The sequence below is a fragment of the Helicoverpa zea genome, chromosome 27 (assembly GCF_022581195.2).
Source record: "Helicoverpa zea isolate HzStark_Cry1AcR chromosome 27, ilHelZeax1.1, whole genome shotgun sequence".
Lineage (NCBI taxonomy): Eukaryota > Metazoa > Arthropoda > Insecta > Lepidoptera > Noctuidae > Helicoverpa > Helicoverpa zea.
The window spans coordinates 4676719-4688956 of record NC_061478.1 but is presented as its reverse complement, the minus strand read 5'-3'; the positions used below and the strand labels follow the sequence as shown (position 1 = coordinate 4688956).

The following is a 12238-nucleotide window of genomic DNA, read 5'->3' as shown; positions in this document are numbered from 1 at the left end:
GCGGTATCGTTATCATTCATATCTTTTAATATCATGGTAATTAAATCTTATTTTTTAGGTATCGTATCTTGATTTCTTTATCAGCTTTATTTCAGATGCCAATGACCCTCAATACCTACATTATGTACTTCAAAGGTCTTATTTTGCGCCATAAGAAGGCAGACTTTTATATTTTAGCTAGAATTTATTTTAATATTATAAAAAAGAAAAAATACATGAAAAATACCTTCATATTCTTTAGTTTAAAATTCCCATCTTACCCTTAGAAATGCACAATATTTCTAGTATTAAAAACAACATTCAATTGAAAAAAAAAAACACAAGTATTGGTCATCAATTGACCTCTAATAAAAACTCTTTACTTATTTTAAAAAGGCATAAGTTCTTGAACTCTCTATTTGCGAATCTGTGGCTTCTAAATTCAAACAAAGAAAAAAAAATACTATCAAGCCTTTTGCTAAATTTGACCTTGACTCATTTAGTTAGAGGGGTCAAGGTCAGACTCAAGGTCAGATGGGTTTTAGGGTTACTGTTCGAACAAGGTCTGGGGCATTCTTTAGCCTAAGTTTTTAGACAACCTTGGCAAATATTGTCTGGGTTTTAAACAATAGTGGCCTTACTACAAAAACTTTAACCACTGTTTTACGCTTGTCTAAAAAAAATGTGGCTCCAAAATGAACCATATGTCAACGTCATAATTTGACATTTTTTTAGACAAGGCATAAACTGACGTTTAAAAGTTTTTGTGGTAAGACGGTAGTTGTTTTGCTTGAGAAACCTTATAGATGGTATGATAATTTGCTATACTTGTACAAAAACTATCTATACTATTATTTTAAAGGTGAAGAGTGTGTTTGTGTTTGCTTAAAGGCGCGAATCTCAGAACCTACTGGTCTGATTTGAAAATTTCTTTCACTGTTAAATAGCCCATTTATCGAGGAAGGCTACATTTTACCCGGGTGAGCGGAATAGTTGCAACTGTATGCGGGTAACTAATCAAAAGTAAAGTATACATGGTGAGATAGATAACCAGGATAAGCATACTATAAGTTAATCATTTAATTGAGGTGTTTGAATAAAATAAACTCTAAAAAACAAACTTTCACGTAGCAAGATACCAGTATATCTATTAACTAATACGAATTAATAGAATTGCAGTTACATACACATATTCAACTTCCTCAACTTATTTTTAACCAGTAATAAATCAACAATCAGTCAAATCTAGGCCAGCAGTTTCCAAGTTACGAAATCCCAGAAATACATACACAGTTCTTCTTATCCCTACTAATATTATAAATGCGAAAGTAGCTCTGTCTGTCTGTCTGTTACGCTTTCACGTCTAAACCACTGAACTGGAGTTAATAAAATTTGGTACAGAGATAAAGTTGACCTTGAGAAAGAACATAGGATAGTTTTTATCCCGGACTTTTGAAGAGTTCTCTTGGAAACGCGATATAACCGAAGGTGACGCGGGCGAAGCCGCGGGCGGAAGCTAGTTCGTAATAAAGACAGACAGTAAAACATGTGTAACTTAACATACAATATGGTGCTAATTTAGATGTTGACCTACTTTTTCTAAGGCGGTTAAATAACTGTTATGTCAGTAAAATGCAGTCTGGTTGGCGTTTGTTGAATTGACAATTAACATAAAAATCTTGGACTGCGTGAATTTCTTTTTAATTGATGTTGACGCCATTTCAGTTTCTCATTGTAAATAAGAAAAACGGTCAAGTGCCAGTCGGACTTAAGCACGAAGGATTCGGTAACATCTATACTAATATTATAAAGCTGAAGAGTTTGTTTGTTTGTTTGTTTGAACGCGCTAATCTCAGGAACTACTGGTGCGATTTGAAAATTTCTTTCAGTGTTAGATAGCCCATTTATCGAGGAAGGCTATAGGCTAGGGATGCGGGTGAAACCGCTGGCAGAAGCTAGTTATTAATAAGACGAGCAAAAAAATTTTGTTGAATGGCAGATCCCTAAAACATTTAGTTTATTCTATTTTTCAGTATTATTTGTTGTTAGAGTAGCAACAGAAATATTTGCGAACAATTCAACTGTCCACTATCACTGTCCATGAGGCACAGCTTGGTGACAGATAGACGGCGGAGTCTTAGGAATCATAGTCTTAGGAGTCTCAGGAGTCTTGTAGTTATCGGCACGAATCTTGAGCTCTGACCTTCACCTGCGCTGAAGTAGTTTATTGGGTCCCTTTTGTGGTATGAAGTGAGGCGCGGGGGCGGGCTAAAGCGGTGATTGGCCCGCAGTGCATCGCGTCATAGCCGTCACTCGGGATTGGGTCTTTGCTAATAAATCACTTCTGCGCAGATGTAGGTCAGAGCTCAAGATTCGTGCCGATAACTATAACTTCTATACAATATGGTGCTAATTTAGATGTTGACCTACTTTTTCTAAGTCGGTTAAATAACTGTTATGTCAGTAAAATGCAGTCTGGTTGGTGTTTGATGAATTGACAATTAACATAAAAATCTTAAGACTGTGTGAATTTCTTTTCCCTGAAAATTGCATAATTGGCGCTGGGCCTTCATGCAGTGCGTCCACAAACAAAATTAGTATAGAGCAGGAGGATGATGAGTATAATAGCTGTCGACATAAATATTTTATATACTAGAGATTACTCTATTTCATATAATTTTACGAGTGCATCAGACCACTAGTCGTAATCTTTTAACACCCACAGAAAGAGTGAGGCTAGTTTATTTTTAGTCAGGGCCATATTCATCATCAAACGCTTATGATCCAAACACTTATTTATGTTTTACTTTTATCCTCTAGAAATCTATACAGCTGAGGTATGCACGCAGCGGAAAAACGAAAAGGTTCAAGCTATAAAAAAAAAAAACTATTTATCATGTATTGAACTGCAAAATATAGATAATAATATAGATCTTCCGTCTATTTCGGGACATTAAGAGTAGAAAATTTTAAAAAAATATATTCCTTTGACGTTTGTCAATGGCTCTCGTTATGGTAAAGTTGTCCACTATATGACCTCAGTATCATTTTCCTTAAGTTGAAATCACGGAGTACCAGTCAAATCAGTGCAGTCCTTAGACAGTTACTTTATATTAGTATTAGAGGGTTTTCACATCCATTATGACATTTTCCGGTAATGTCTGTAGCTATTTTTATCTTTCTACGTATCGAACACACCCCAATAGTATTATATATGCTAATATAACAGAGGGAAAAAAAAGTTTATTTATTTGTACCCCAAAGGCTCTAACCGAAACTATGGAACAGTTTTGAAAAATTCTTCACTGTTGAAAACTCTTCCCGAGTAACACAGGCTATATTTTATCCCAGTACCGGCAATAGTTCCTACGGGACGCGGGTGAAACCGCGGGAAAACGGCTAAGAAGGAATATTTGTATTAAAACTACGCTCCTAACATGTTTGATGACAGCCCATCCAACGAATGTAGTCTAAAAACCTACATTCAGTTAGTTTACACCAGTTTACCGTTAGCTCTGACGAGATATATGACGACAGCTGTTTAGCATAAAAATAACAACGTAACTTAAGTTACTGACTAACTAATTAACATCTACATATGTATATTAAATTAGAATGTTTAAAAATCATCTTATAGAAGTACCTATGGTGCTACTGAGACCAATGATTTGTGGCTCACTTGCGGCTGTCCCAATACTCTATCTGTTGCCTTGCTTAAAAGAGATAGAATTTTGGAATTAGCCTAACACAAGTAATGTAAAATGCCTATCTCTAGTAAGGAAAACAACAGATGAATATGGGATCGGTCGTTAATCCTACCAGGTAAAAACAGTATTATTCAGATATGGGCTTTAAGTATTCCCCTTCAGCCATACTTTGTAACATCAATTGCCAAGCGGTCTGATGACCAGTCTGCTAAATTATGTTGGTTGAATACACAATGTACATGAATTACAAAATCAGCCCCGGATCTAGGGGGGGGCAAGCCGGGGCCCATGCCCCGGGCGGCAAATTCAGGGGGCGGCAAAATCAGGCGGCTGCCTGATTTAAAATCCTACATCACAGATTACCATAATAGTTACCCACAGGGCCGTCTTAACCTATGGTGTAGGGTGTGCGAATAATCCGGGCGCCTCGGTCTCAGGGGCGCCGCGGGACGCCCCACCACCAGGAAATTTCGATGAAATTACACCCGTTTGATACGGAACTTCCATCATCTTGTCATTATCATGATACCATGATAATGACAAGCAAAGTTTCTAAAAAAGTCGCCTTCGCTTTGTTTAATTGATCATTTTGATTATTTTTCACTTTTAACATCCTCCAAGTAAGTGAAAAAATTCTCGCTCGCTACGCTCGCGGCTAAATGACAATTTATGTACAATTTTTCTGATTGTTTAGTATTTTCAGCCCCGGATCTTCAATTTTTATTAGGCGGGGCAAAAACTGAAAAATGCCGCCCCGCCTACCTACTTATGTTTATTTTCACCTTTATCATCTATATAATATTAGCTATCAATATGTAGGCAGGCAGGGCCGTCTCTAGCTCATGTAGCGCTTGGGTGCAATCATCACCCGAGCGCCAACTATGTATTGAAGTACTTACAGTAGTTACAAGGAATATAAATAAGAACGTTCGAATGAAGTGCACTTTTTTGGTAGGTAAAGGACTTAAAAAATGTGTCCAATTCATTGTAGGCTCAAACTGTTGGCTAGGTTTAAGTTATGAAAGTCGAGACAGATCAATGCATTTGTGAAAAGTAGCGCGAGCGAAGCGAGCGCGCAAATTTTTCAATTTTGGGACACAAAAAGTTAATAAATTTTTCAAAAGCGCTGTAAAGTAACAAGAAGTCGGAAGCGCAAACTTTTTGTGGTTTTGAGGACTCCATAAAAAACATCCTTTCCACATTTGACTTATAAAAGGTAAGACAGCGTGGACTTGACTTACGAAGTTATCAAGGCAATGTATGTATAATATTTCGCGAGCGAAGCGAGCGCGAAATTTTTTGAGCCTATGACACAAAATTACCTGATCAAGTACACTGACAAGACTCACAAATTAAACTGGGAATTACGTACAAATAAAAAGAAAACGTGATTAGAGACCGAATCAATGACCGACGACCGAGTCAATAAAAATAATAAACAATCAGAAAAACAGGACATACATTGTCATTTAACCGCGAGCGTAGCGAGCGAGAATTTTTTTACTTAGCTGGAGGATGTTAAAAGTAAAAAATAATCAAAATGATCAATCAAACAAAGCGAAGGCGACTTTTTTAGGAACTTCGCTTGTCAGTATCGTGATACAATGTGGAACTTCCTTATCAAACGGGTGTAATTTCATACAAAATTCCTGGTGGTGGGGCGTCCCGGGGCGCCCCTGAGACCGAGGCGCCCGGGTTATTCGCACACCTTGCACCATAGGTTAATATGGCGCTGTAGGTAACTATTACAGTAATGTAATGTAGGATTTAAAATAAAAATAAATATGCGATATTCCTGGCTCATAGATGATCGCAAATAATTTTTTAGTTTGCTAAAACTTCGCCTCGTGAATAATAAATGTTCGTGCAGTCATGCAGCATGTCTCACTCGGCGCTCAGGGTATCGGTCAAGTTGATATGGCCATGAAATGGCTGTACTTGTGCTATTTTTATTTAACCGTTAATTTTTCCGTGGTCAAAATTAGTTATCCATTGGTCTGTGAAGTGTGAGTTTTGCCGCCCCCTAAATTTGCCGCCCGGGGCACAGGCCCCGGTTTGCCCCCCCCTAGATCCGGGGCTGAGTATTTTTATTGACGCACCAAATCAACGAACACAAACGGCACTCGCTCTAATCACGGTTTCTTTTTATTTGTACATACATAATTCCCAGTATAATTTGTGAGTCTTCAAACAAATAACTTAAAAAAGTTCGCGCTCGCTACGCTCGCGTATTCAGAAACTATATTATGTTTGTATTGGTCAGGAAACAAAAAGTTAAGTACGTTTGGGCTAAATTTTACGTAATATTTAGTTTAAGTCCGTTAAAAATTTCACGCTCGCTTCGCTCGCGTATTCAGAAACTATATGCCCTTATTTTTGCATTTGTCAACAAACAAAAAGTTAAGTACGTTTGGGCTAAATTTTACGTAATATTTGATTTGAGCCCGATAAAAATTTCGCGCTCGCTTCGCTCGCGTATTCAGAAACTACATGCCGTTATTTTTGCATTTGTCAACAAACAAAAAGTTAAGTACGTTTGGGCTAAATTTTACGTAATATTTGGTGTAAGTCCGATAAAAATTTGAAACTGTATCATGTTCAGAAACTGTATACCCTTACTTTTGGCTTTTGTCCTGTGTGTGATTGTTTATTTTCTGTACCTGAAAATATAAACCTCTCAAATTAAGAGATTAACAAGTTTGAGATTAACGGCTCAAGATACAAAAATGGGAGGGTCCCCGCCCTCCCCCGGGGGATAGGTTCACTGCTGCCCCACCCTGAGCCCAAAGCTGGCTACGCCCATGCTTCGCTCGCACAATATTACACAGACGTCACCTTGTTGATTACATGAGTCAAATCCACGCTGTCTTACCTTTTATAAATCAAATGTAGCAAAACAAAATATTTATGGAGTCCTCAAAAACAAAAAAGTTTGCGCTTCCGACTGCTTACCTATTACTTTACAACGCTTTTTAAAACTTATTAACTTTTTGTGTTCATTAATCTGTTTCGACTTTCATAACTTAAACCTGGCCAACAGGCTCACTACAATGATTTCGACACATTTTTTTTAAGTCCTTTACCTACCAAAAAAGTGACTTTCGTTGGTGAAAATAAACATAAGTAGGTAGGCGGGGCGGCATTTTTCAGTTCTTGCCCCGCCTGAAAAAAATTGAAGATCCGGGGCTGTACAAAATACATATTTTTAGATGTCAATCCTCCTTGCGCCCATCCTGCACCGAGCAGGCTGGCAAAAAGAAGAAGTTAAGACGTCGACTGCGATGACAGACCTTCAGAATTGACATGATTTCCAAATTATCTTCAATGCTGTATTTTTAATAACTTCGTTTTGATATCGTTAAATCTTTTATAAAAGTAATGTTTGTAAGCAATAAAACTTGCACGGTTGTATGTCTATGAATTATGTGTTTTTAATGTTTGTCTACCCCTTCTGGTCTGTCTTTTAAGAATATAATTTACATATTGAACATACATTGATGTAAAACATACCTACAGTAAATACTACAACGCGGAATCGAACTGACGACCCTGGTGGCAGAAGGTAGACTGGTTAAGTAGCTACGTCTTTCTGGCTGTCGGAATCAAAATTTATAACTGACGATTTTTACTTTCAACAAAAATTGGTACTTTCGAATTTGATTCTCAGATACAGTACTTTCTGTTCACTTTTACCTTTTACCTACAGGAAAACACCTGAAATAATTGAAGTGAAGTTTGAGATAAATCCTAAAGGATAGCTGCACATGAGTGAAACCCCGAGAAAACTGGTAGTATCTAGATCTACCCCAAAAAGATCCAGATACATCATCATCATCAGACTTTCCACCGTCCCACTGCTGGGTTGCGGCCTCCTCTCACACGGAGAAGTATTGAGCGTTAATCACCACGCTTGCTCAATGCGGGTTGGTGATATCAGACTCTATAGTTCATGTTTCCTCGAGATTTGACGCTTTCTCTTAATTTCTGCGGTCACAAATTGATCTGTTACAGTTAGTGGTAACCATACGATATTCTGATTCGATTGAATAATAGATGAAGAGTATTTATAACTTTTAAATCGATAGCTTTTATCTACATATAAGACATGGTTGTGACGGAAATAAGAGTTTACATAAAAAAGAACTTGTAACAGACATAGGTTCCTTTTTATAACATCGAGCCTATTCTTTCTGAAGAATTAGACAGAAATACCCCTCAAATATACGGGAGACTATTGTCTTCAATATTGCTAAAATGAAAGCTATTTTGGAACAAATTAATGCTAGGTAATCCAATGCCAGCGTGACCTTAAAATCGAACCCTATTTGGACCGGTACACGAAATCAACAAGGCCCTTGTCCCATCAAATGACCCCTCCCTGTGGGTGTAGCGTGAGGGAGTGTCAGACTCTTACTATCTAAAATCCACTATGTTCCTTCTGGAGCCCTTTGTGTACCAGGCCCGCGGTAACTTGCGCGAACAATCCCGCAGTCCCGGTAGGCTGGTTGCCTATAAGGCCCTCTCTTTTAACTGCTTGTATGCCGCTAAATTATAAAAACAATAGAAAATCAATTGTATCTCGCGTATACCAATGCTCAGGCATATAACAGTAGAATAATTGAAATATTCTTATCGAGTGGGCTGCAGGTTTAATCACCTAACAAGCCCTGGTGTCAGAGTTTTCTCAAATCCGCCTGACGGCCTCTGACATAGAATTGTAACAACGACTGCTACTGAGTTTTAAAGTGAGTGATTGAAGATACCCATTTTAACAACAAAACGACAAAAAAAACCTTTTGTTTTAGAAAATCATAGTTACGTCAAAAATGATGAAATAGAAAACCGTTACGAATACCATATTATTGTCAATGTAGGTCGATTGTAACAATAGTAGGCGTAAGACAGTAATGCTTGTACATTAATTAAAAGATTAACGACTTTATTCTTAGGAAGATAAAGATGGAATTCCTTTGTGTTGTTGTTGCTAATTAGTTATGTTGATTAGGTAGAATATAGGCTATGTTTGTATTGAAATAAGGGTTAAGGTTCTGTCAATAACTGTTGTGTTGATTTACATTATAGTAATAAGATCGATTAATTAACATGCAACTTAATTAGATACTGTATGAATGAAGTGATTACGAAACAAAAATTATCATCATCTGCCTAGCCTTATCCCAACCATGTTCGGGTCTACTTCCAGTCTAACCGTATGCAGCTGAGTACCAGTGTTTTACATAGAGCGATTGCCTATCTGACCTCCTCAACGCAGTTACCCGGGCATATAGAACAACCCTAACAAATTAATAACCCACCTTAAATATATTGGAAAACTTAATTAAATTCCTTCAGAGAATGGCGTACCTTAACTAAGTTCAATTTATGGCAGTAACATTCTTTAGACGGGCAAATGAAACCTTTCAAATAAAGTCACGTGTGTGTGAGAGTTTTCCCTAATTTTTCTCCAGCTGTGGGTGCAGTGGGAGGGAGTGTCAAACTTTTTCAGATAAGAATAAGGAATTTATTTCCAAAAAAGTACACTTAATGAATTTGATGATGATGGTTGTTCCACTTTTGATACTTACATATATGTAAGGTCGATTTTTTTTTATTCTAGCTTAGCTAAATAAGTAAGTGTTTCTTAGAGCAGTCCCCCATCTGTGGATAATCTTATTTCTGCCTTTTCAGTGGGATAGTTGAGAATTTCATCCATACGCGTTTTTTTTTTATTCAAAATAATTTTGGCTAGATTTACTTCGTTTTTAGATCGGCTTCCAGTCCTCATCTGTCTCAGTGTCATTTCATTTTCATTGAATTGATCAATTTTGTAATTATCTAGAATCTAGACAGTTCAACGATATGGTGTTTCACAAGATGCGGTTTCTATTGCAACAGTTAGGAACTAGATAAGGCACGCACAGCGGCAACGTTATTTAAGTACCTATAAGGAAGTCATAAGGAAAATTAATAATTCGTGCGGACATACGTATCGCGTAGTCCCTATCTGGGTTGAGGAGGTCAGATAGGCAAGCTCCTTGTAAAACACAGGTACTCAGCTGCATGCAATTAGATTGGAAGTCAACCCCTAACATAGTTGGAAATAGGCAGATAGATACGGGCATACTTCAGGCTAGTTGAACTATGTCAATTCAACTTGAACTATGCATGAAATCATATGGATAAAAATTCTTATTGAAAAGATGAAAAACTGGATCCCAATTTAATTTACCACTGAAGCGAGGTAAGTATTTAATAAACAATGTTGAAATGATGATTTCAGACTATAAGACTGATATCTTAAAACACTAACAAACTTGAAAAAAATATAAACATCCGAATTGACGTCGTCCTTTTTAGGAAGTCGGGTAGAAAACATAATTTCATACGATACTCAAGTATCCACCAAAACCATTTATTTACCAGCAATTGTCTTTTGCAATACATAAAAGGAAATTAAAAATAAAAAAACTGGTTTCCAAAACACAGAATAATAATAAATGGAGCACTCAATTCTTCGTTGGTCAGAATTGCACTGATAGACAGAATATTAGGGTAGTTTAAAGGTTTATTATGTTATTCAGAAACAAGGTTGTGGAAATGAGATAAACAGTTGCTCCATGTGAAATATTGCTATGATATTAATAGCAGCCAATACGTTTGGCGAGAACCATACTCAACTACAAGAGTTTGTTGATGGTTCTTGAAGTTACAACTTGCTGGGAATTCTAACCATGTCTTATTATTTGAAAAGGCCTGTTTTAAGTTACAAACTGAGATTTGACTTGGATCTTTCTGGCAGTACTGAGTACCAACTCCATTTATTACTAATCTCTGTTCACATATACAAAAAAATATAATCCTTACCTGATCAAAATCCTTCTGTCGTAAAGGCATTTGGGGCCTTGCATTGGTATTATTTAGAGAACTCATTCTGCCTCAGTGTCGCATAAACACAAGACTGGCTACACACGATTCATATAATGTTATAAAAAAAAATATTTAACTAATCACGTAAAGAGATCACAGTATTCCAGCTAGACAGCTGCTATATATACATAATTTGTGTTTGTATGTTTATTTTTGCTAGTACACTATGTTGCCTTTGCGCTTGTCAATTCTGAAACAAAAGAGATTGGTTGTGGTTAGTGTTTGGAGAAAGACAGAAAATATGTTTAGTTGCATGAGTAAGAGATGCATAAAGAAACTTTTATTTGCAAAGGACATTGAGAACTTATAGATTTGTTTTTGGCCCATTTAGAAACTTCATCATCATCAGCCTTATTATTGTCGTACAGCAAAAGACAGGCCTCTTCTAATACAGAGAAGGAATGAGCATTTATCACCACATGTGCTCAATTACAGATGGTGAATCCAGACTTTAATGTCCAGTTTTTTTGAACATGTTTCCCTTCACCTTTACTCAGTCATTGGTGTCTAAGATACACTAAGAAACTACAAATAAGTTAGATACATTGCATTGGTACTAGTGTGATCTGGAATCAAACCTACACTACCTACTGCTTTCACCACTGAACCACCAAGAATGAAATAAAATCAATACATGTTCAAAACAAAAATAATGTCTTGTTTAAATGAATACTTTTGAATGTCAATACCATGTTTTGATCCTTTGAAGGTGAAATAAGTGACTGTAAGTCAAGTCATTACACCTACTTTAAAATCTAATAGAGTGAGATTCAACTCACACCAGACATGTCTGATTTTTAACCCCTGATAAAAAGAATATAATCCCTACTAATATTATAAATGCGAAAGTAACTCTGTCTGTCTGTCGGTTACGCTTTCACGTCTAAATCGAAACCACTGAACTGATTTCAATAAAATTTGGTACAGAGATAGAGTTGACTCTGAGAAAGAGCATGGGATAGTTTTTATCCCGGACTTTTGAAGAATTCTCTTGGAAACGCGATATAACCGAACTCTACCCGGGTGAAGCCGCGGGCGGAAGCTAGTTATGTTATAAGATTGATATAAGATCGTCTGTCTGTTGCACTATAGCTCTTAAACTGTTGAACTGATTCTTATGCAGTTTATCGCTAACAATACCTATGCAATAAGATAGTGTGTTCTTGTGTTGAGAGTATGCTTTCTCTCTAATTTCTAAAGAAAGCCTATTCACAAATATTGGTTGAATTTACAAAAATAACATGAAATCTTTTGTCTACAAAGATAGACATCAGTAAAAACTGTAGGCAATTTATTACTGGGTGTGATTTTTCATTTCCTCTTAATTTACTGTTAATACTCACTAGCTAGAGGCAATTTGCAGTAACTCTTCAAGCAGATGAAAACTTAAAATCTGGGGCTTATTAGGTGATTAAACCTGCAGCCCACGCAATCATAATGACTTTGCCGCTTCATTATAAGACTCCTACACAAGCATATAACGGGTATTGATCTACCTTCTTGGTTTGTCAATGCTAACCAGGTATGTATCAAGAATGGAAGGTAGATAAGTTTTACTGTTTCCCCTGCATCCTGAGGGAACTTCCTCCCGTATGGGGATAAAATATAGCCTATATTAATTGGGG

The 12238-nt window shown here is 36.8% G+C and overlaps 1 protein-coding gene across 5 annotated transcripts in view; it reads right to left on the bottom strand.

The window, feature by feature from the left end:
- LOC124643345 (cullin-1) overlaps positions 1-12238 on the bottom strand; it is a 38806-nt gene that overhangs the window by 24880 nt on the left and 1688 nt on the right. For all 5 annotated transcript variants that reach the window (XM_047182294.1, XM_047182297.1, XM_047182293.1 and 2 more), the window contains exon 2: positions 10551-10803. In XM_047182294.1, the coding sequence (XP_047038250.1) occupies positions 10551-10616 (66 nt within the window). In that variant the 5' untranslated portion in view covers positions 10617-10803. The remainder of the gene's footprint in view (positions 1-10550; positions 10804-12238) is intronic.